General features: G+C 39.3%; 1 protein-coding gene across 2 annotated transcripts; it reads right to left on the minus strand.

Annotated features, from left to right (window-relative positions):
- Positions 1–1,817: 1,817 nt before the first annotated feature.
- Positions 1,818–25,254, minus strand: LOC140952965 (kinase suppressor of Ras 1-like). Of its 2 annotated transcripts, XM_073402430.1 has the most exons (20): positions 25,035–25,254; positions 21,441–21,626; positions 18,657–18,800; positions 17,517–17,661; positions 16,649–16,969; positions 15,015–15,176; positions 14,187–14,265; positions 13,692–13,778; positions 12,850–12,944; positions 11,762–12,121; positions 10,952–10,982; positions 10,187–10,277; positions 9,477–9,578; positions 8,566–8,598; positions 7,520–7,617; positions 6,507–6,680; positions 5,938–6,034; positions 5,414–5,685; positions 3,895–4,024; positions 1,818–3,410 (listed from the first exon to the last, which is right to left on the minus strand). In XM_073402430.1, the coding sequence occupies exons 1-20, from the start codon at positions 25,203–25,205 to the stop codon at positions 3,252–3,254; spliced, it is 2,937 nt and encodes a 978-aa protein (XP_073258531.1). In that variant the 5' UTR covers positions 25,206–25,254; the 3' UTR covers positions 1,818–3,251. The 2 variants fall into 2 exon arrangements, with proteins under 2 accessions (XP_073258531.1, XP_073258532.1); XM_073402431.1 differs by lacking the exon at positions 8,566–8,598 and having other exon boundaries at positions 25,035–25,252.
- Positions 25,255–25,513: the final 259 nt, after the last annotated feature.

Genomic DNA, 25,513 nt, shown 5'->3' on the forward strand with positions numbered 1-25,513 from the left:
ACACCAAAAGAGAGTCCAATCCAGCCAATATATTAAGTTATTATTTAAATCAATATATTGGGTGCATAAAATTTAAGTTTTACAACCTGTGAAGGCAAACGCCATTACACGATCCGTTTTCACAGGCTACTCATTCACTATGTCAATTTAAGAAAAAAAAAAGCGCAAAAGGAGTTTTCACACTTTAAACCCGTTTTTTACAAAGGTGGTTTGTCTGTATAAATCTTTAAATACGCAAGGGCTCGACCAGACTTTTTCTGTTTTAACCCAATAATCGACATTAAGCCCCAATATCCACACACAAATTCTCCAAACTGATCTCCATACATTTTCTTAAAGAATTTGGTTGGGAGAATTTGATAAAAAAGTCAAACCATTTTCTGTGTTGTTGGGAAAAAATTTATGCTGCTCACTCTTGGGACTTCAAGAGCTAAAGCTACGTGCAAACTTACGCAACGACTCCCAACATTGTTAGCCCAACAATGTTGGGAGTTGTTGCGCCCGTGTTGGCAGTGGTGTGCAAACGGACGCAACAACTAGCAACATTGTTGGGCCAACAATGTGGGGAGTTGTTGCGTCCGTTTGTACGTAGCTAAAAGTTTGACCGGTTTCAAACTTGGCGCAACAACACGCAACAGGGTGTGGAAACGGACGCAACATGTAACATCCAACAATGTTGGGAGTTGTTGGCCAACAACATTGCGTCCGTTTGCACGGGGCTTAAGATGAAAATATCAGTAATCAGACCTTCACACATCATGCCCCGTTAACTACATCGTCAGTGCGAGTAAAGGACATATTAAATTAAGGAACTGTAAGCAATGCAAAAACACATAGTAAAGTGAATTGAACAGCTATTCTAAAAGACATAAATTATTTTCAGGGATAGCCATCTAATGACTACTTTGCCTGGTGGGCGGGTGAATAGGGATAGGGGCATTAAGGTGTAAACTAGATCGAGTCCTTGGTAAGGGAGTGATACTTCATTTTGGAATCAGCCCTTTCTCAGTGGGATTCCCTTCGAGTTCCGCACTGCATATTCATGGGCTTTGTTCACACGAATCCGGATATTTTTGAAACCACGCATATTTTTTAGTCTAGCTTGCTTTAGCCTCATGTCTGCTACACAGCCGTTTTTGGTGTCGTCACGCAACGCCTCTTCCTCCCTGTGGGGAGGAGCGTTGCGTGACGACAGTAAAAACGGCTGTGTAGCAGATTTTTAGCTGCGAGACTCTGAAAATGCGACCGCTCTTTTTTGCGCTATGTTCATCACGTTTCCTTGATTTTCGTTTATTTACACATGCGTTTTAATCAATTCAAAAACCAAATCGTCGGAAACAATACAAAAAGTAAATATCCTGAAGAATACTCGACCGTCGATAAAGTAGGAATAGAAAAACTTTTAAGCGAGGAAATCCAGTTTCGTGTAGAATTAATCGTCTCCTAGACTGCGAGCAGTCTCTTATTTTTCTCTTGAGTAACAGTAGGTCGAGAGCATAACTTTACTTTTTCGCTCGCCGCGCCTGGCTCTGAGGAAAGAAGGACGACCGCTCGCGGTCTAATCGCCTCCTCATTTCTTATCCTATCTCCAAGCAAGCGAGACTTAACGCTACTAACAGCGTTTTTGTTTTACCATAGACAATATTGACCCTCCGTTCTCATGAAACCAGTGAATCCGCTGACCAAAACCGCATCTTTTAGCTACAGAGTGTTCTAGGACCCCATACACTCGAATCCGGGTAACAAAATATGCGGCTTCCAAAAAGCCCGGATTCGTGTGAGCGGGGCCTTAGCCTTGGAAAGAAAACACAGGAAACTGAAGCTTTAAGAGTTGACAACAATATACAATAGTACATTTCGAGCAGTTATTTTTTTCCAGGGAAATAAATTATCAAAACTGAAGAAAAGTCAACCTTGTACATGATAGTACCCTGCAATAAAGAAATTACGTACACTAAACAAGTTTACGAAAAGTCGTGTCAGTTCAAGGTTGGGCAAGAGACTGGGTCGGTTTGGTGATGAATTGCCTTATGGGCCTTCTTTAATAGAGAAGAAGTTTGACCCAGTTTCCCGCGCAACCTCTGAATAGCCCAACCTTGTTCCCATGGTCCAGGAGAGGGCGCCAGGAACGAGTGTTAATAGCCGATAAACGAAGTTATGGCTTCCTTCTAACACAGTCCCATAGCGAAATTCGACAATGCACTGACCCAGTTACACGCGTACCCTCCAAATTAGCCTGCGTAGCTGGAGGAATTAACGTGTCCTTAGCCTCCTCCCCATTCTCCGCACGGCTCCGCAGCTCCTCTGCCAAAACTTATGCCCGCGCTAACAATTCCACAGGCTACGCGGGCTCCCTCAAAATCAGCCATTTTGAGACCTTAATTGTTATCTGTTTCTAAAGCAGTGACTGGTAATACTAAAATTATAAAATCGTATTTTGCGATTACAAAACCTTTTCTCGAAAAAGCAAAGTCTGAGACCTAATATTACAGCCTAAAAGTAAAACAAAATATTTTCTCGTGACAAAGCACACGGTTGATTTGTGATCCCACAGGGACTCAAGTCAGTCAATAATTATTACTCTATTTACAAATTCCTATTTTACAGGGCAAATGCCAAGCTCAGCTTCATGTCTAACTTCACCCTTTCCAAAAAAAAAATTATGAAAAAAAAAAAAATTCAAATGACTTTAACAAAAGAGTGTACACAAATTGAACCAAGTTCTCGATCATTGCGATGTTCCCCGGTAATGCAAAGCTGGCCGTTTGTGGATAAAACCCCGAGGCTTTAACTCAAAAATTGGAACTATTGTGTTGTAATATTTCTCAAGGTCATTTGTTGTATCTAATAAATTCTTGTATCAAAAATCTTAGGTTGGAATCCACACTGACCGAACCGCGGAGTAATTTCTTTCAATTTTGCGATCCCTTCAGCTTATAATTTTAAAAGGTTAAAAAATCACAGCATTTGTGAATAGTACTATAAAAGTAATATTTGTCAGTTTGGCACTAAAAGATGCCAGGGGACGAGCCAGCCTATTGTAGCTGAATGCCTTTCATTATAAAATCTTCATTCGTGCATATATGGCGTTGCGTCTGCCTTGCGGGACGGGACGGGAACGGGACGGTTACCATAACCCAGAAGCGCTTGCCCGACTGCAGCTTCTCCCCAGACACTCGCAGTTTTCTGTAATAGAGAATTCACTCTTCCTCCACTCAGAATTAATTTCGGGAATGGTTCATTCATTCAATTCATATGAGCGCCTCAGTCGCTCTGCCGACGGTACACGGCTGAGAAGGGCTTCTGGTTAGCCGCTGTCGCTGTTTAGGAAGTCTTTCTAAAATTCTGAGCAATTCACTAAAAGTCGGCCGCTTTTCGGGATCAAATGCCCAGCACATAGTCAATGAATCCTGAAACAGACAAAATATGTTCACGTCGGTGAACCTACCACAATTCCCACACATTCAGAACTGAGAAATGTTGAATTTGTTGTCACTTAGCTGGGCAGAAAAACACGCTTCTAGCATTGCAAATTACAGTTGAACCTCCATTCAGCGGCCACTAATCAAAGTCCCGAAATAATTGCAGAAAGGATTGGGAAGTGAAACCTCTATTTAGCGGACGCCCCCACGAGAGTTTTCCCAAGCACTTGATACACTTAGTTTGGCGTTAGGGACGGACCATTAGAAAAGTTATGGGGCGGGGAAGGATTTTTCGAGCCGCAGGACTTTTTCTTCGTTATCAAATTCATTGTATGAATTTTTTTTAGGCCATAGCATGAATATTTTTTAGGATAAATAGGCGTGCATGAATTTTTTTTCATTTAATTTTCCCTTGCGCGAATATTTTTTTGGTACTTCGCCCTGATTTATCCTGTTTCTCGTACTGACTTACCTTTACTTCCCTCGAGACGTCAATATTGGCTAGCGATTGTTTAACGCCTTTTCCGACTTGCCAGATAATCGCTTCGGGAATAAGCTTTTTGAATGGCCACGAGCCTGAGCACATCTCGTACCACACAGTTCTGGGTAAGGACAAAAGATTATCAAAGTGAATTCGTATCAGCACGAGCAATTAACCGCCATTTTGAGGTTGCAAGTAACAATGGATCGGTGTGGTGCCGAATTGCTGTATGGGACTAGGGGTACGTTCTCGCTTCTTCTATCGGCCATTTCGAGGATGTGCGAAATACTGGGTCAAAATTGGAACCCCAAAACAGTTCTATGGCGCTCTCTATTCAAAAAAAAATTCCGGTTTGAAATTTCGGAAATTCCACGTGCCCAATGGATGGTACATTCCAGTTGCACAGACCCGACCCAAGCCACTGCGCGTTTGGTTCTTGCTCTTGTAAGCAGGATACAAGAGAGCGGTAGTGGGAACAACAATTTTGTCAAATGGAAAGGGACATTTCGGTCCGAGGAACCAACCGACCGAAATGACCAGACCGGTCAAAGTGCATCACCTTCAAAGCTGGTCCCGAATATTTCGGTCGGACCAAACCGAAATGGTCCGTTCCATTTGATGTACCAACGGTAATTTCCGGAATTTTGGGTTGAATGGAAAGCGCCCATAGTCCTACAAAACAAAACTGGACCATTATTTTTTGAAATTCAATTGATGCGAAGACAAGTTTGTTCAATAGCGTGACATATTCCCTTTAAAGAAACAAGATACTGTGGCACCGCCCCCTCCCCCTTCCTTAAGAACAGAAGGCATTTAAGACTGAGCCTTGATTATATTACAGGGTTCGTACAGATTTTGGGATCCAAAATTCAAGACTTTTTCCAGACTTTTTCCAAAACAATAATTTCTTTTTCCAGACTCAAGGTTATCAAATAGGTGATCAACACAACGCAGGAACAAAGCTTTTTTTCGTGGTGCACTGCAAACGTACGAATGAAATCGAATAAGATTTGACCAAAACAAAAAAAAATTAAACACATAAAGTCGGCTAGTCGTAGCTTTGAAAAAAAAACTCAAGACTCTTTACTATCTCTATTTTCCAGATTTTTTCCAGGCCTGGAAAATTGCTGAGCATTTTTCAAGACTTTTTCAAGAATTCAAGACTCTGCACGAACCTTGATGTTAGCCTGTATTGCAGGCGCTTTCTACGCGCGATGGAATGTTTCTGTATAAATGTCAAGGACTGCGCAATGTCGAAACCACCATATTGAATTCAAATAAAAGCAAAGGAAGTCTCCTCCAATCTTTCTCTCTCATAAAATCAAAGATGGCGGCTACAGCAATGCGAACATAAACAAGCAACTTTCGCCCGCCCAAAATACGCCTGCAACACCAAAGATATGATTTTAATTATTCGAGTTTATTGACTTGGGAATTTTAACGTCTTGTCATACTAAAGTCCTGTTTTACCAAAAGAAAGCTGTGGGTGACTTAAGAGGAAATAACATACCCGAAGGCATACATGTCTGTTGCCATGGTGAACCGAGACGAGTCCGGAGCATCTTGTTGAGTTGTGAGCGAGCGGAGTATTTCCGGTGCAAGATACGGCAGCCACCCTTCCGGTATCATCAGCCAACCTGGTCTAACTGACTTGGCCGTCAGACCGGCCACGCTAAACAGACCAAAATCTGTGATCACTACACGGTTATTTAACTCCAGAAAAACATTCTTGGAACGCAGGTCCGTATGAACGATACCTCGAGCGTGAAGATACCCCATGCCCTGTAGATCAATATGTAGAGGAACAGAGTGATTAAGACAACACGGAAAAGTACTTTTAACTAAAATGCTGGAGATATAACGACATAAAGGAAGGTAATCATGTCAACCAGATTCGAAAAACACCCAACACTTGATTTTCAAGACCAAATTCCGAAGAGAGTACTTCCTAGAACAGTGATACGTCAATTGTTCTTTAATGAAAACAAAGAAGCGACAAAGCTATTCTGACAAAAATAAGTCAACAAGTCTCACCTGAGCGATTTGAGTGCAAATTTGAGCAAAATTTAGCAGAGGTCGGGAGTCCTTTCGTACATGCACGTGAGTATAGAGGGAGAAACCACGGCACATGCTGTTGAAGCAAAGATAATTCTTACATGCAACGATATATATTTTGTGAGGGTGGAGGGTTTGGGCAAGGATCTATTTCAGGAAAAACTTAGAGCAAGACGAATAATTCTTCCTTTTGATCGCTATGGTCGGTGGAAATGATTCAACGATCATGATCATGACGATATCCTTCGGTATTTTTATTGTTTATTATTGTTGTCATCCAGAAATTTTGCTACCATGGTAACGTGACGTCACACTTCTCCTCTCTATTAGCGAAACAATAGCATCTTAGGTTTAAGACTGAACCAACGCGCTTCTGGTTGGCACACTAATATCAATAGGTGACGTCAGCGTGAGTATCGCTATACTTGATCATGTGATCTCCAGTCTTGGGCAGCCTCGACTAGCGCTTACGCTACTGTGGGAAACAAGCTTTGTAACTAATAACAAAAGCTGTCAATAAAGTTGTTGTTGGATAATTTAAACATTACCTGGTGATGATAGCAAGTTTGGGTGGATCCATACAAGCGCCCATGAAGAGTACTACATTCTCATGTCGAGTCTTACGAAATGTTCCGACTTGATATCTAAAAGCGCTTAACTGCTCTTCTGTGGGATTTTCAATCTCAATAATTTTGACGGCGACTTCCCCATGCCAGTGACCCCTTCAAGACAAAGAAATGCCTATCACATATTGTACATTTACTAAAGTAGGTTGAATATGATCGTCCGGGTGAACGTAGTCCTGAATAGGACTGTTGTTGTTGACAGTGACTGACGTTTCGACAACCTGTGAGGTAGTCATCTTCAGAGTCAAAGTGATTTGTATCACGTCAGTTGATGGTATCATCATGTGATCTCCTGTCTTAGGCATCATGGTAAATGTATCAATTGTACATTTCCTGTAAGGAGCAAGCTTAGTGCACTTCTAGTAGACCATCTACTATTTTTCTGTAGATTTTGTCAACGCAGACTATAGGTAACGCTACAAACATTGACTTAGAAGTGATAAGAGGTGAGGATAGACACGAGCGAAGGAGAAAATCTAGTTTTCTTGCTTACTGCCCCTACCCCCTCGCTCCGTTTTGACTCCCTACAAACAAAAACATGATAAAATAGAGGGTTGCGGAAGCCTATATTTCAGGGCCCAAGTTCACAAAAAATGTCGCAGGTGCGTTGTTTAACCCACTCTTCATCCCCTCCTACACAAACAAACAAAAGTTGGAACTTCCACAGAAAAAAACATTTTTAAATATCAAAAACCTAAAAAGGATCAAAACATTGACATACCCAGGTGGACTTGTCAATACCCCATAGACCCCACACTTATGAACTAAGATTATACGTCTCTACAAAGGAGGATGCAAACCCTTCCCGGCATGCTTTGCAAAAGAAACAAGGACGCCGTCGCGTAAGGACATTGCGACCTCAAACTTCTTCCTCAAAATCCTACGTGATACTTAGAAAGATGAGGGAAGGAGAAAAACTTTTAGCTTTACTCTACCTGTAAACTTTGCCAAATCTCCCTACTCCTAGAGGACTCCACGTTATCTCCAGCTCTTCAAAGGGAATCACCCACTCTGACATTAAGCTGCCTCGTTGCTAAGGAGAAAGAAATGCAAAACGAATCAGTTTTCTGCTGACCTGTTTATACAGTTGCGTATTCAACTTGTCTCTTTGTACTCTCGCTAAGGTTTTGAGTACTCAATGTGTGTGGGAAATACAACCAATACGAGATTTCACTAGTTTTCGAGAAAACTCTACCACAAGATGAATTTTTTTGGTTTCTGTTCTTGTCGTCTTTAATTTCAAAAACGTTGTTGGACATACGTTTTCCCGCCAAAACAAACAAACAAACAAACAGAGTTGTCTCGGTGGTCCATCGATTTCCCGCCAAAAGATGGCATACGCATGCAGCAGACGGTCACAAGGTCCGTCACATTCCAGACTGGTTTACATGTAGCTAGTAGACGGTCCACCACGACTACTGTACGCTTGGATAAAATCTGCTGCTAATTTGGGAACTTTCCCTTGCTAGCAATGCTCGAGAAAATTATATTTTCTGCTCAAAGGAACGCGTGGGGAAGGAATATTACTCGAAGTCTGCTGACTAGACATCGGCTCTATACTGAAATAAAATTGTTTCAAATGTCGAGTGATCTTATGTAAAAAATTTCCACTCGAAACGCTTTTAGTTAGAAGCGGGTATCGAGTCTCGGGATACTTAAAGAAACGAGAGAAACTTTTTCAAAGTTAAAGGTTTTTAAGCGCTTTAGACACAGTAGTTTCATCTTAATTTAAAGCCCGTTGAATGAGAGCTTTACTATTTTGACTTTAATTTATTTCAATATCAATATTCAAGTTAAGCCACAATTATTTTACAACTATATATCATCGCATCTGCTTAATTTACTTCTCGCCTAAAACTATTTCAACCCGATCTATCCTAAAATATATTTGTTTAAGATCATGATTACTGCACATTTATATTATGTAAGTTAGAATATCAAGGAATTATAATCATGCCATTTAAAGCATAATATTACTCACATGTAAATCCCAAAGCATGTGTGCTTTTCCAACCTTTCATCAAAGAGGCACACAAACTCGCAATTAGATATTAATAGCATGCAACTCAACACAAACACCCTTGTTAGAAGCTAAATAGGGGGTACTGTAAAGGGGTCACTTGAACTTTAGATTAAAGAGAACATTTCAGTAATTTTTTTCCTTTTAATATTTCTTTTCAGTTTCTACTGGGTTTCAAAGAGCTCAACTCCTATCAAACCATGTTTAGTATGTAAGGCTGGATGCCATTCAGATTGAGGACATTAATCTGATTAAAAACGAACATAAAATGGTTGCACTAGGGTTTTTTTGATGTGCTTTGTGTGGGCATTCAGTTAGTTTTTGTTAGGTTTTATAATGTTTAAATCATTAGGACGTGCTGGCACGGATTTCATGTGCCTCATCAAAAAACGATTAACGTTATTCATGAAAATAATATGGTATCTTTTATTAAGTGTTTATAGAATGTGAAATCACAGATGTTAAAACGATAAAAAGTAATTAGTAAAAAAAAAAAAAATGAATCAAGCTTCGCGTGCGTGAAGCATAAGCAATGATACAGTGCAAACAAAAAAAAAACAGATTTCACACCGATAGTTTTACATTCTACAGTCTCTACGGAATAACTGTGTTGGTGGTTGAATGGGGGGAGTGGAAAAGTTTTTTTTTTACTGACTGCCACTCTTGTCCACTTGTTTTCCTCGTTAACTGCAAGTTTTCTCTCTGAAGGCTCATTATTTCACTAAATTAAGAGAATCTGTTGTCACAGACCTGGAAGGAATAGGGGTAGACAATATTTCCCTCCCCTGCGCCTTCATGCTTCGCGTTTACCCACGCGTCCAGTTTGCGCCCGACGATGGAAGGCTGTACAAAGACTTCTGAGTTATACTTACCCCTCGCCTACCACGTGACCACGTTCCAGTCTCAGAATTATAATCAGATATTTGTGCTTCAATGCCTTGATCAGGGCTTGAGACATCGTCTCCAGACAGTGTCTAGGGTAAAACCAAGAAATCAAAATAAGATAGGGTTTCAGGAACTCACTTTGAGAAAAAGTGTACCTGAAAAAACACAGGCTGAGGAAACAACCGCCATTTTGCGACGCCACTGCTTACTTCCTCGCGAAATGACGAGGAACTAGTGAAGAAATTCCATACTGATGAAGCATCACTATCCAGATCTGGGACGTGCTTCTGATTGGTTCTATTACCAGGATGTCGCATTTGTGAAAAGTAATAGCTTGCCTTGACAGGATCACCACCTTATAGTGTTGAGGCTGTTTGCACGTCTCCATGACCCCTACAGCTATGACGGCTGGAGTCTTGAACCCCTGTTAGAGCTAGCCACGCAAAAGTGGTCAAAGAGTAGAGGAAGATGAAGTATGATCCCCTGGACCCACAGGTTGGGCCACAGGTTGGGGGATGACTCTGGGCTGAGAGTTAATGACCCTGTCCTGTAAAAAGTTGTTATAGAAACTGACAGCCTTATGCATTCTCGTATGTAAATAGATGATGATGATGATGATGATGATGATGATGATGATGATGATGATAACAGCGATGTCATCAGGTGAGAGTGGGCTTACAAAACGATGTTCACTTACCGAGTCATTACTTGCCATAGTTAGACTGCTTTGTTGTGATTTCACACTTTCTGTTCTCACAAGGGTGCTTGTTGAGTCAATCATTTCATCACTGGAAAAGTGATAAAACAGAGACATAAGACTGAATGCATCTCTTTCCTACACCTACACTATATATGATTGTAAACATAACAAAATGTAACAAAAGTACATTATGTCATTTGCTGGCTGGAGGCACGAACCGGCGGGTAAAATTGGACTCTCTAAAACACAATTTTTTGCGTTCCCTGGACCGGAATTGGTTAACCAGAAAGGTTTTTTCAGGCATTAAAAAATGCTCACAAAAAATGAAATATTTGATTTGGCAATTTTAGTTGATTCCAAAATGAAGAGTGTATGAATCTCCTGTGAGAGATGGTTAAAAATGTTCAGTCCAGTTGTTGCATTGACTCATCAGAAACATCTGGACTGTTCACAGTCCCCTACTTTCCCGTAAGATCGTCGAAATCGAGCGCTTTAAGTTACGGGCAGCCATCTCTTAGATGAGTGCCAAAACGACTTAGGGGACGCTTTAAACCCCAACGTCCACCCCCTGGGTACATATAAAACTAAGATGGCCTTCCATAACAGTAAGCGCTTTGTTAAGCAACATTGCCAGATGTATTAATTTTTAACAAGCACTCCCTTGGTGAGTTTGGGATGCCTGTGTTGCATCTGGCGTCTGGCCTGAAACAAAACCCCTGCCTACATTTCGTAAAGTAAGCAAACAACGACTAGCTACCTTACCTTTGCATGGGAGTTGTCATTCCTGAAACATCTGTCAATCAGAAGAACATGTGTTAATGATTTGTAACAGTATAGTGACTGAAAATTCTATTGCAACCTCTCACATGCACCCAACATGCATATTGTACGCATGAAGACAATAGTTGCATCTCTTAAACATCATTTAATCTTAACTTAAATTTGCCCTAGACAGCTTTAAATGCTTGTTAATGAAGCTTTTGTCACCATCCAAAAGCTTATAAATTATTCATACAAAAAAAAAATTAATGGAAACAAGGTCATGAGTGTAATGTTAAGGTCATAAAACACAGCCATACTTTTATTTAACAACAGCTTAGTACATCATGATAAGCATTGACATATGAATAATAATGATCAAATGCACTTAAGATCTCTAACCCTAAATTATTTGGGAGAATGAAGATTTTTAAGTGTGGGTGTAGTTCAACAGGTACAGCTGTATGTCACTAAGATTTCAAGTTCCCAGTTAAATACAACAAGTAGGTGGGGGATCAAACAGCTAGGGATTTCTTTTGGTTCTATTTTTCTTCTATTTTCCCATGAAAGTAGGCAGGGGAACATTCATAATAGCTGGGGGAAATCCCCGGCCCCCAGCTCTTGATAACAGCCCTGGTTCAATAAACTCACAGTTTGTGTTTTATCAAGAGTTAAGCCCCACATGTTTCTTTACAAAATTAATACTCCTCCTCATTTTTTATCCATGTAATTTTCGTGTTTGTGCTTTTGCAATTCAGCGGACCCAACTATCTCGGAGCCTGGAACAGGCTACTATGTTCATTATAACCTCACCTGTAAAAGAAAAGTGAGAATCTGGAAACTGATCAAGCTCTTCCTGTGCTGAAAGGCTGGTGCCATTAACTGCTGTGGGATGTGGTGAGGATGGTGGTGATGATGTCGATGATGAGTTGGAACAAGAATCTCCACTTGTACCAATATGTGGTACAGCACTGTGAGGTGGAACATGAGACCACTTGGGTTCAACTGTATTCAAGTCGCCATGGCTACGGTTTGCATGGATTGGTCTGCTTTGCTCACGACAGTATCTCTCAATTTGAAGAATTGTGGTTAGGGGTTCTGAGTTTGTTCTTTTCATGGCAGGACGCCTTATTGGTAATGACCGATAGTCAAAGCCTGAACGATAGTCAAAAGCTGCAAAAGAGATTAAGATGGAATCCATCAGAAAATTAAGTAATTTTAATTTTCAGTGGACAAAAATCTTGTACCAGAGTGAACATCTCCTATGGGGCCAGTTAGGCTATCATGAAATCCAGTTCATTAATGTGGAGACCAAGGTGACAAACCATCAAGAGCCTGTCTTATCCAAGTGTAATACAAAGACAACGCTATAAGTCACACACAAGTTTAGTAGTTACAGAACAGTGTATAATATTTTAAAGTTAACTTAAACACAAACTGCATGCAAAACAGATTGTTAAATTTATTTTAGCTTCTCACTGAAAATGCACGTTGACTCCATGTATCAACACAGTTATTTGATGAAGTAGACTGTAAAACAGTCTTTGCTTTCCTTGACAGTGTTAGGGCCTGTTTACATGGAAGTTGGGGACCCACGTAGGTGAGGTAACCAGCTTGGGTGAGGTAACCTGCCTGTCCATACAATAACTCATTTTAATTTGATCAAAGTTTACATGATAGGTGGGGTGACCATTTTGAGAGATTATAGGGACAGGTGGGTGGGTTACCTCACCTACATGTACCTGGGGTCCCCTACCTTCATGTAAACAGACCCTTAGTAAAATAATGAACATGAAGGTTCCTCAACATACCCCTCAAACCAACTACAGTGGCTGCACGTATATGTAAATATCTACAGCTGTACATTATCAACTAATTTGATTAAAACAAATTTTTGGTACCTCGACGGATTTGGTCTTTGAAGAACTCACCACATCCCTTGGGGAGCCCACATGAAGCAGGAGTAAGCTTTGAACATTTTTTGTGAAACTTCATCCTATGAAATAAAGTGTACAAAGAGACAACAATATAGACACATTATATGCGTTTGATTTTGGACTAAAACTTTTTAACCTGGGTTTATTTTCAATAATAATATTTCCTTTGTCTCCTGGGGAGCACTTATATAGATTTAATATGTTTTGTTGTCAAAGATCTGTATCAAAAAACTGTTATCTGGAAAGACCTGACAAATAACAGACTGTTCATGTAAGATAAAGGTGAAAGCACATGCAAGCCAAAGGCCCACACAGCCAGAGCTTATTTCCAGTTTCTGCAGCATGAAGCAAGCCTAGGAGTATTGCTACTCCCCCCTGGATGGGATGCTAGTCCATCGCAGGGTTAACCCCCAGCAGTATGTCGCCGGTACCCATTTATACACCAGGGTGAAGAGAGACAAAGTGGAGTAAAGTTCCTCGTCTACGGAAACATTGTACCGGGCGAGGCTTGAACCCCGGACCTCCTCATCTAGAGTTTGAGGTGTTAACCGCTCAGCCACATAACCCTCCACAAAAAACGGTTCATGTCATCACCACTTAAAATACTATTTTTATCTTCTAATCACAGGTCAATGCAATTCCTGTATTTAGCTGCTAGCCATGCTAACTTTTCAGCCACTGCCTAGCCACCCTCTTCATTTTCTTTGTTTTTCATTATTTTGCTAAAATAATTTTCTTCCTTTTTTTTTGTTTAGTTTCTGTGCCAACTTCTGGGAGCAAAGGATAAATAGGTGAAACAGACTTACTTGCATTCTTTGCACTTGACGCCAACAAGCAGGATTTTATGACAAAAATCACACGACAATTTCACCATGAAGGTTTTCTGGGAAAATCTAAATAAAATTGATTAATTTAGTGGCAAACTGACCTTGTACATTAATTTTGCACTGTTCAAATTTTTAGTCCCTTTTATTATTATTAGAAACAGAAAACAAGCAAGATTAAAACAGATTCTGAAGTTATTAACACAAGTCGAGAGAATTTAGTCTTGTCTAGGCATTTGTGGTGTGATAGAAAACACTATTAATGGTGCTCTTTCTTGGGACACAACAGACTAGTAACAAGTAAATGACTGCTAGGGAAGGGTTTTTGCTAATAGCTCCTCTCCTTGTATGTTATGGCCTGTGGTGATGTAAAAAAGACAACCCACTGAATCTACAGTACTTGTAGTTCTACTACTAAAGTGTACATTGTACATTATCTACATGAAGGAGAAAGTACAGAAAGAATGCAACGCATACCTGTGTTTTATCGTATGTCCCAAACCATAGTGCGCAACAGGAGTAATGGACCTTGCAGGAGATGCTATCCCATGTAGACCTTAGAACCAGAGATTAACAATTTTTTAGACTAGGAAATGCATCCTGCACTTAGACATGATGACTGCACTTATCAAATACCGGACATTATCATTTTAAAGGAGATTGAAACTAAAGGTACCATAAACCCTCTATGAACTCACCCCCTCTCTAATAAGCCCCCTTTTTTCATGAGAACAATGTTCCTCAGCCTCCCCTCTCTTTTAATTCCCCCTCCTCACCCCCATTATTCTTAAATGATAGGCTGCATTAATAATCACAACTGTAACACTTCACGTAGAATGATCTGGCATTAGATCTGGTTTATTCATGTACTGGAAGTTTGGATTTGTTTTGATCTTCGGCTGAATGAACTCCAACTTCATGTGCCCGAGCTTTTTCACTCCGCATACTAGTTCTTTAATGGTGAATTGATACCACCATCTTTACAAAATTCAGTGAGCCCCCTCTTAAAATTAATGTGCTTGAAAAAAATAAGCCCCCTCCCCCTCTTGGAAGGTTTTATAGCGGATTTATGGTATGCCTGACAAGGTTTCTGGTACTGAATAACCTGGTGAGCTGGCCAGACCAAAAAAATACAGTGTAATGTGACCTTTCTAAAAAGGAAACTTCTTTACATTCCTCAAAAAATTAAGGTAGTAGCCTACAATCCATCCTTTATTTTGTAAGTGAAAAGGGATGATTGCAATATATGTTATTTGGTTCCTTTAATTTAATCACTTGCTTGAATGATTTTTTTTTTTTACTTACTTGAATGATGATCGGACTCTGAATCAGACTGGGAGAAGTCACCACTTGTGCTCTTGGGAATTTCTATAGTCATGCCAGGAATTGCTGGTTCTAGCTTTCCTCTTCCTTGCTTCTTCCCAACAGTTGAACTTGCATGTTTACTTGTAATAATTATTCTGTTTCCTGTGAAGAAAATCCCAGAATACTGTATTATCTCATTATTGTATTGCAGCCTTTCAAAAAATCCAGCAGCCAGCCAAAACCACCACTACCTTCTTTGTGTTTTTGGCCATGCCTCCATCTGCTGGGCTATGTCTCTGAGTTTTTAAACGAAGGCAAAATCTAGACTGTGAATAAGGCAGCCCCACATCACTTCCTGATGATGGGGACATTTAGCACAAGAGTTCAAGTCTACATTCAATCTCAAACTTTCCATTAATTTGATGATGTAAATTTCTTTTTACATAGGTAATTTGTTAGTCAAGACGTTCTAGATGTGCAAAAAATGTTGATTTGTTTAAATGCGTTTTCTGTTGGGGGATGATCAAAAAAATTTGAGTTCTGTTTTCAATTGGTGTTAGCAAAACTCAAATGCTTGATTCTTTTAAAGCAAAGATTAATTATTATTTTTTCCCATGAAGAACAAAGGAAGTAATCCTGCAAAAAGGCAGTAAGTGACTGGCCATTGGCTTAAGTGGGAAACGTGGGGGGGTGGGGAGTGAATTTGACATGAGAATGAATTTAAAATCATAGAAGACCTTTTCCCATGCAAACCCGTGGAAAAAATATTATTCCAGGTCAAACCAGCACAATAATATTTATTTATTTCCCATGGCCACTCTTATACATGGGCATGGGTAGGCTGTAGATCAGATGCCAAAATGTTCAAAACTCAAGCGGAACCCCAAGTGAATGGTTTCACATTTTGATGTCATTTTGATGACCTGTTAGAGTACAGACCATGGAAAATTACATCTATGGTCCATTTCCGTTTTTACAATAACATTGACAGAATTTAATGACAATTTCCGGTGAAGTCTCTTGGAAAATAGAATGAGAGAGAAAAGTATAAAAAAAGAATAATCGTACCATCATCAGATGATTTTGGTGGACTACACTCTCATAGACCATAGCTCTCCACCAATCAGCCCAATAAAAAATGCTCTGTTATTGTAAAAAGCTGGAATTTACCAGTATACATGTACCATAAAGTTCTGAAAGTAACTACCCTAACCTCGTTACTTATGGATTGAGCAGCCTTGTTCTATTGCAGCTACTTTCAGGTAGTTAAAACGTGTACCATACATGGGCCATTCAAAGTTACAGTAATATCATATTGTGACAAATGTGAAAACAACCAAAATTTTTATTTGGAGAAACTTATTTGGTGTTATTGTTTTAAATCAGAATAACTCGAAAGACTTGTTTGATTTCGGTATGAGTTTTCAGAGAGTCTTTAGTTGAATAGGAATGTCAAGGATCATCATAACCATTAAAAATAAACCTTGGATCAGTTTGAAATGGCTTGCTTGCTATATCTATCATTTCCTTTCTTTCTTGCAAAAAGGAGAAAACACTCGTGGGGTTGCTAATTTTGGAGAGTTGTTACTTTTGGAACTTAACGGTTTACAAACTAAAACATAACATTGTCATACCTAAATTCACCTCATCAGACACACTTCTCTTGAGTGGCAAGACCAGGCCATCGGAACGGGTAGTGAACAGGAAAGGTAGAGCAATACGCTGCTTAGGACTTACAACAGATTCATTATCACTGGTAGACAGTGTTGAAAGCCTGGATCCCCCAGTGGAGTCACCATCTGGGACTGACAGTACATCATTGTCCAATGTGACAGATGAGCGGGAAGATCGCTCTGATGGAGAGGTGGAGTGGCCCCTCTCTCTTGTCTTACCAGTGTCCCAAGAGGTCCAGTAGATGTCAGAGGTGCTGTCTTTGTGACCCTGTCTTAGACGTTCTATAATGGAATAAGGCCAATGCAGCCGTACAGTTAGCATTAGGTAAATGATAACAATGATTACGATGAGGTTACTTAACAATGCACAGTGGTGGGTATACTTAGAATGTACAAACAGTACAATCACGTATTCATTCACTGGCTGAAACTTAGTTAAAACCTTATCTGCTTTAAAGTACCACCAACAACAATAAAGATTGATGTACTACCATTACAGTTTAAGTACCACAAAATTATAGTAAAAGTACATGCACAGTTCTGTAACATTCAAATCTTTTGTTTTTGTCTTAATTAATTCCAGAGCCAACTTTTATCTACTGGGGGGCTTATATATGGAGAGGCAATTTACTGGATGGGTTTTTGCGTTACAAGTTTACGGGGATTATATTTGGAAGGGCTCATACATGGAGGGGCTTATTTTCGGAATTGTGTGGTAACTTGCTCCTCCCTACTTTACATCATGTTGAAATGTGTAAATTGTACGGGAGATTCCTGCATTGTACTCCACCATTTACACTGTACTCACAAAATTTTGTGTATTATGTACCTGAGTAGACCTTAAGATGTTTCAAAGCTGCAATCAACTTCCTACTTTCTTCCTGGCCATCTTCATAGTTCTCAAGCACTGCCCTTACTTTCTCATCAGGTAGGGTCAAAAGTGCTTCCAGTGTACTACATATTTCTTCTAATTTCTGAAGACAAAAATGAGCAAAAATTAAATAATGGGAAAAATTAAAGCCCTGATGATTGCTTCAAAAAATAAAAAAGTGTAGTTATGCAAACAAAAGAAATACAATTAAATGTGTATTTAGCAGTCACCATCGGGATTTGCCAACTGATTCACTAAGTCTAAGCACTGGTATACACAAAATGTATCTGTAATACTACACACCCCAAATCTGGCCAATTTGAGAAGTGCTGGGCTAACTTTCCCTATCATTTCTGGAAAATTTAATTCATGCATGTGAAAGCAAATGCTTTCGAAGCAAAATTGTGGTCTATTTCAGTGATCTGAAAGATGAAGAAAGCTTAGTGAGATGAACAAGAAAACTCTCAGTGTGATTGTTCCCCATTTTTAACAACAGCCAGAAGAGAAGGCAAGTATCTGGGAGAAGCCCTCTCCAAAAGAGGAAGGGAACTAGCAACAAACACCACTTTCACATGGCTTCAACACCAGGCCCTGGCTGTATAAAGGCTGGATAGCACTATCAGCCAGATAAATCACTACCCATCAGATAAGACAGTGTAAAGAAAACTAATGCATTATCCACAGATAGAGATTATTTTATCCAAAGGATAGTTTTATCCACATTTGAACAGGCGAGAAGACAGTATTCTCACAATATGCCACCTTCAATTTAGCCTGAGAAAACAACTCACATTAAGTGATGCCAGCAGTGGTTTCCCCACGAAATGACCTCTGAGAAACGAGTGCATAAATCTATTACTGATGACGCATAATTACTCAGATCTGGGTAGTGCTTATGACAGGTTGGAAATTTGCCTTATCCCAGAAGTACCACCACGATCTGACTAGTGATGTGTCATCGGTATGAAATTTCTGCACTCGTTTCTCAGATGTCATTTTGTGAGGAACCAACCGGTAGCATTGCAAAATATCGGCATTTTTCTCAGGCTACCTTTACTTATCTCAACAGAACATGTTGAGCATAATAATTTACTGTACCTTAATAGCTTCTTCATTGATCCCTACAACTTGAAGCCATCGCTCCAGTTCAGGGTACTCTCGTAGCTTCGTACACTGTTTCCAGTCTTCACCGCACCTTTGCTTAGCTACCAGTTGCCTTGAAAACAATTTGACAAGCTTCCCCTTAAATCAATATAAACAAAACGAAAAATTAAGCACTTTTATAGATTAATCATACAATGTCACGTAACCACAGGTGAACATGCAACAGGACAAGTACAAAGTAATTTTTGAGCACACAAGGGCACTAAGTAAAGCATGTACACATGTACAGTCTTCATTTGACTGGAAATATATTGGGTGAATGTCAGCTGTAAAATGTGATCTGCAGCTATAATAAATAGGGGTGGCAAATGGTAAAATCCGAGACTCGCAGAGACGCCGAGATCCTAGTTAGAAATCCGAGCCCAAGATCTTTTTGGTGAAAACTCTCGAGACTTAAAAAAGTAAAAACAAACCATGAAAACACGAGACTTCGAGACTTATCAAAAACCCTTCCGAGATTTTGAGATCCTGCCAAAATTTTCTGAGACCCACATTTTTCGAGGTACCATTCGCCACCCCTATAAATCTACATCTAGACAATGCAAGTCAGTGAAGTGAATAAAATGGATGCATGCAGAGAATAAATTGCATAAAACTGAATTCATACACACAGAAAAAATTTAATAATAATTATGCACATACACGTTTACTATGAAATGCATTTTAGTAATAATTGACATTATTATGTATAAAATAGCTGTTTTATATTAATCTTTTGAATGTATTTCATTGTGCTTTTATGTCAATGGACCAGGTAATTTCAAGTGGATTTAAATAAAGGATAGAGAATGCACTCAAATTCCATTTTAAAAGCTAAGTGATCACAAAAAAAGGCAGTGATTTCATACCTAAGTAATTTTGTGTCTGCTACATTCTATTAAAATGCAAATTTTACTCTGAAAAAATAACCTAATTTAACTCATTGGCACAGTTTCAACAGCACTCAAATGTCAACTTTATTTTCACACTGGTTTAAATTTTTCCTTTGTTTCAAATGCATTATCACACATTACCAAAGGACAACAACACACTAAATATCTGGAGGTCAGAATTCTCAGAGAAATTGTCCAAAGACTTTATTGAGTATGCATTATTAATTTGGAAATACCAAGCAATCTATTATTAATTCATTTCTTCTGTAATAAGGTGGCAAGTATGATCGGTTCTTATAAATAAGTACTTAGAACATTTTTCCAATAAAATTTGTTAAGTTGGTAGCAGACAGTAATTTTGAGTATGACTTTTCTTGGACATAGTTGGTTCCTGATTATGACTTTTCTTTCAAATTTTGCAGTTCATGACATCAATATTTTTGTGACTGCTGGTTACATTTTTTCTCCTCTGTGCCTGTGAGACAGACGACTTATTTTCCTCAGAATGCGGAGAACACAAATCGAGATACAGTAATACAGTTGAACCTCTCTACAATGGCCACCTTGGGGACAGAATAAAATGGCTGCCGTAGAGAGGTGGCCATTGTAGAGAGGTGGCAATTGTGGAGAGGTGACCATTAGTAGGGGTTCGACTGTACAGTGGTGAAACTTGCAAAATAAGTCAACTGCAAAACTATTTAATATACATTTTTCAATCATACCAAGTTTGTACATCGTGCTTCTGCTATGCTGAACTTTATTCTTTTATTGAGTTCAACAAAAGCATGGGTAGAAGCAGGACGTCTGAATCAAATTTTTAAATTTGGTTCTACAGATCAATTAAATTTGACAAGGCATGCTTTTCTACACGACTTTGGCACAGCAGAGATTCAAACAACCTGCGTATGCCACGTTGAGCAAAATTCATAAATTCTGGAAATGTGATTTTGGAAATATATACTTTTGTGTTTTATTTACCACTGACTCGATACTCATTGGTGTACATTCACAATAAAGTTTGAATCTGGTACAACATCTGACTTGAAGTTGTGCCCCCATCATGCTTATGTTGAACCCTATTACAATAATTGCAATTATTCCATTTGGCACCCCAAAAGCATGACGTATGAACAGGGTCTTAGGTTGTTAATTCTAAATTAAGATGTAGAACAGGGAAGCCTGGAGGCGGCTTTCCATTATAAATTTTCTAACTTTTAGGTCTTTTCCAAGAATTTAAGACTCTTCCCAACTACCAAGCATACAGCCAATGCATCTATTTCTTGTTGAAGATGTCTCTTATGTGAAAGAATTACCCGTTAATGATATTGATTCAAGGTCTGTAAAGGGAAAGACGGCACGCGAAATGCCAATAAGAAAGTACAACCTCGATCTCGAATCTTTACAAAGTGTAAACAAACTATCTATCAAAGCGAAAAGTATGTTTTTAGGACGAGGTTTTATCAATTTTGGGCTTTCGCTTATGGAAAGCTAAGAATATCGTGTGACGATCCCTTGTTGGTTAACGTAAACATCAATAAAATTTTCAGCATTAACGACAATTGTCAATACTCGGTCACGTCGCAACCGCCAGTTAACAGCACAACACTAATAGCTTTTAAAGTGCGTTTTAAAAATGGGAAGAGCGAAAAATTCTAAGTCAAACTCCGCGACAGACAATCAAAAGCAAAAGGATTTGTATCGAAAGTAGCCAAATTTTGCCAATCTTGCATCAATATATCCCATAGGGGTTAGTAGTCGAGTTGACCGCTGAACAAACCCGGAGGACATCAAGCTCCCAACTGTTCCTAAAGAGTTAAAATTGAGAAGTTTAAGCGATATTATTTACCTCAGAGGTGCGAATTTCTTGCTGTATCAAGTCGTTGTTTCTCGGAAACTGAGTTCGTAAGCTGTTCAAACTCGAGGCAGTTGTATCTATCATGCCTTGCACGAGTTGAATTTGCTGGATGGCTTCCGAAACCGCCAGACCATTCGACGACATCTTCACCGTTCTAAGTCTCTTGATAGCCCGCAGCTTATGTTTGCAAATAGGGAACAAATAAAACACGAAATATTAGTAGGTTACACCGACATCTGCGCGGAAATAGAACCATCTTCCGCTTTGGAAAATTAGTTCTTTTCCAACATAGTAATTCTTCATCGAAAATCTGGATTGCGTTCCATCAAAATCGACCAAGGTCAGTATGAGATTGGGCCCTAGACACGTGATATTTACAAAGATGAGGGAGGGGAGGGTGGCCCCTTTTTTCAAAGCTGTGTAAGACGGAAACTAGAATTAACTTTAATCAAACAGATGCTTAAAAACTTTAATTTATTTCAAGGAAAAGCCCTGAATGCGTTTAAAAGTATCTGGGTGGCCAAAATTCGTTGCATGACGATTATACTCTATCTGGCCTTGTGACGGTGAGCTGAGTTCAAGGCCGAGTTCAAGTGACGAGTTCCGACATGCTTTCGAAACATTTTACACAATGAATGTCCGTCCGGAGGAGATGGGCTAACAGGTAATGTTGTTATAAATAGACATCACAAATCTAAAATTAAATATACATGGTTAGTAAACATACTTCGTGTGACAATATCACCCGGCCTAAGAGAGCATAGTCCCATTTTCTTACATCAGCATACCAAAGAGTGATGCTATAGTAACCTTCGGCCTTCACTCACGAGACTACGGACAACTTCAAAACAATTTTAGATATAAGGGGTGTGAAAAAAATGAGGGATTTTTCATTTTGAAAAACAGGCGATGGCAAAAACAATACTGAACAATATTCTCGTCAGATTCATTAATTATTCCGACCTGTACTTTCATCACGAGGATCTGGGAATGAGATGGGTCACTTATTCTATGTTTTCTTCGCATTCCTCCACGAGACACGTGGTCAAAAAATAGCCAGAATAACTCGCAACCAAATGTTAAATAACATACTTAAACTTAAAGTGCTTCCTGATGAATAGCTTAATTTTTTATAAAGAAAAATTCCAATTAAGTGATGCTTAACCGCTTGTTTCGACCGCTAGATGTGGATAACTCGTCTTGTAAGAATGCAGACTGCGTAGCTAGCGATATTGTTGGCGCGCACGAACAAAAAACAACTGCTACGAGGGAATGGGGCCGAGAGCACTCTGAAAACTCCCAGTGTGCAGCCTAGTATACGTAAGAATTAATGTGACAGGATGATTTTATGCTATGATCCAAGTTATTTCTTCATTTAATTTTTTTTGGTTTAGGTAATTACACAATTTTCATGTGGTGTGGACGGATGATGGAAGGAGCTGATTACCGGCTCCTGACGAACGCCGTGAAGGCATCAGGGGCACCCAACGAGAATATATTTCAAAACCACTTAAACATAGCATTGTTGAACGTAATTTAGTATTTAAACGGTAGATATAGGCATATTTTTATCCCCTAAAAGTTTTTCATCTGTTCGGATTTCCTAGCTAAAAGTCTAGTGATCCGAAAATTTTAGGGATCAAAACTTACCTTTTCGAAAATTTCAGCCAGAAAAAAGGCTCCCGAAAATTCTAGGTGACCTTTCTAGGGTAAAAATCGGTTAAAAATGAGCAGTTATATCATTTTTTAGATGTTCGAAAATCTTAAAAGAGGCAGGCAAGCAAGAAATTTTACAACAAATGTTCCGAAAATTCTAGATCTTAAATCGTCTTCCGAACAGATACTTTCCGAAAATTGACGTTGGGTGCCCCTGAGGCATGGACATGCCTTATTGACCTTGTCATTGCGGTTCAGTTCAAAATGGCGATTACGCGAACAAAAACACTCGCGCACCCAACGAAAATGCCTGCAATGGAGGCTAACAGACGTGCTATCACGCAACAACAGGAACCATAATCGATTATTGCTCCTTAACAAGCAAAATGTTGTTGATCCGGATAGAGCACGGATTTTACTACCCAGGGTGCTCCACGCTCGCTCACAAGCGGAACTTCCGGCTTTATCAAATGGAGTAGACTAGAAAATGAAAAGAGCTATATACCGTTTTTGCGTGCTTTTCTTTAATTGCTTATATTTGAGGCCCTATTTAGAAGCCTTCCCTGTTTTCAATAATCTTGAAACTTCCTAGCTTTATTTGTGGATTGATCTCTGGATTGTCAAGTTTATAAAAAAAATTATCAAGCGTTTTTTTGAATACGACGTGCAAAAATTGTAACAAAAGCAGCTGAATGCAAGTTAATAAAGTTCTTCTTACTCGCGATCGCCCAGAGCAATTCCCCTCATTTTAAGTAGGCAGTTGTTTTCAATGGAATTAAACCTCTATGAGATGAAGCCGCGTTTCCAAAGCTTATCATTTTCTTAAAATATTAGCTAATTGTGTCGATGGCACTGCCATATATTTCACTGTTTTTATGATTCTTAAAACTTCGTTTCAAAATATTTCCAAAACGCTCCCATAGAATTTGTTCAAACTTTGCCATGGCGACTCCGATTGCAATAAAAACCGGATCATAAGAAATTTTCATTTTCATATAATATAGTTGTAGTAACCTTTTCCCTATATCTTTACTCATGCCGATGTAATTAAGACTGAAACTTTGGAGGTATCCTCCCTAAAAAATCCAGTCGAGCCACCTTAAGTTTTCTTTCTTTCTCGGCATGGATGTGTTCACTGCGTATGCATATTATATTTGTATAATTTGAATGTACTATTTGATGTTTCAGCTCCAGCCGCCGGAAACGCTATTAGTTTGATATGCTTGTTTGTCCATTTTATTTGAATTTGTTTAGCTTTTAAAGCGATTAATGGACTGCGGAAGGAGTAATTCTTTTCTGCTTCTATGACAGTTTTTATTTTTTATCGTACGATCCAGAGTTGATGAAAATTCGTCGTTTGTCATTTAACGCCAGTCATATTACTGACAGTTGGTAACAGCTTGCGTGATATCGAAAAACACTCAGCAGATGATCATGACAAAAGAACTACTGAAAAGATAATCATTATTTGTTGCTATTTCTGCATGCGGTCAGCGTAGACGCAGTGGCGTGCAGTTGACCGTTAAGAAGTGCATTTGAGTGCCCATCACGAGACGAATAAGGGTACTCTTAACAACGGAACTGACATTTCCTGTGTTATACTGGACGAAAACTTTCGTAAAATTTTATTTTTAACCCAAACAACTGTTGTGAACGGATTCAAAATAAGCCAATATTTCATAGTAAAAACACGAAACTCGAACATTTTCTGAGACACTAACATCGCTTTTTATAAGTTATACGTAAAATACTTCAACTGAAAATAAATGAACGGGGACAATCGATTCCAACAGAGCAGCTGCCGGTAGAAAGCATCAACCTTTGGATCGTTAAAACCCTGGTTGAACAATATAATACAACAGCAAAATGCACACACACCAACGAAATTTGGTTACAGGTATTACTAATTTTGTATTATCTAGTGCCTACCTCCGATGCTGGGTATGATAATCGGCGTCTCCTTTTTGCTTCCTCGAGATCGTCCAAAATGCTATCCATACTTCGGTTTACACTCTCAGCCGCTTGAGAGGAGCTGAGTCGATACCTACCCCTTTGCCGGCGACCCGGTACAAGTCGATGAAATACACTGAGAGCCTCCATGGTTGAACGTAAGCTCGATCGAACGATCTCGATCTAATTGTCTTCAACACTTAACAGTGTTTGGGTTTTAACGATAGCTCCCTAGTGGTCCTTGCTATTTTCTCTTCACCTCAGTCCCCGCATTGGGATAAATTTGGACATCCTTTGCGTCGTGAAAGATGGACCGATTTCTGCTTTTGCTAACGACGATATCAATGAAAACGTAATGAAAGGTGAGTACAAGTTGACAACTTCTACAGCCCGACTGCACTCATCGCATAAATTTCAGCCAAATGCTCGAATATGAGTATGCACTTCTGCCAATCTCA

Source organism: Porites lutea, chromosome 11 (genome assembly GCF_958299795.1).
Source record: "Porites lutea chromosome 11, jaPorLute2.1, whole genome shotgun sequence".
Taxonomy (NCBI): Eukaryota; Metazoa; Cnidaria; class Anthozoa; order Scleractinia; family Poritidae; genus Porites; species Porites lutea.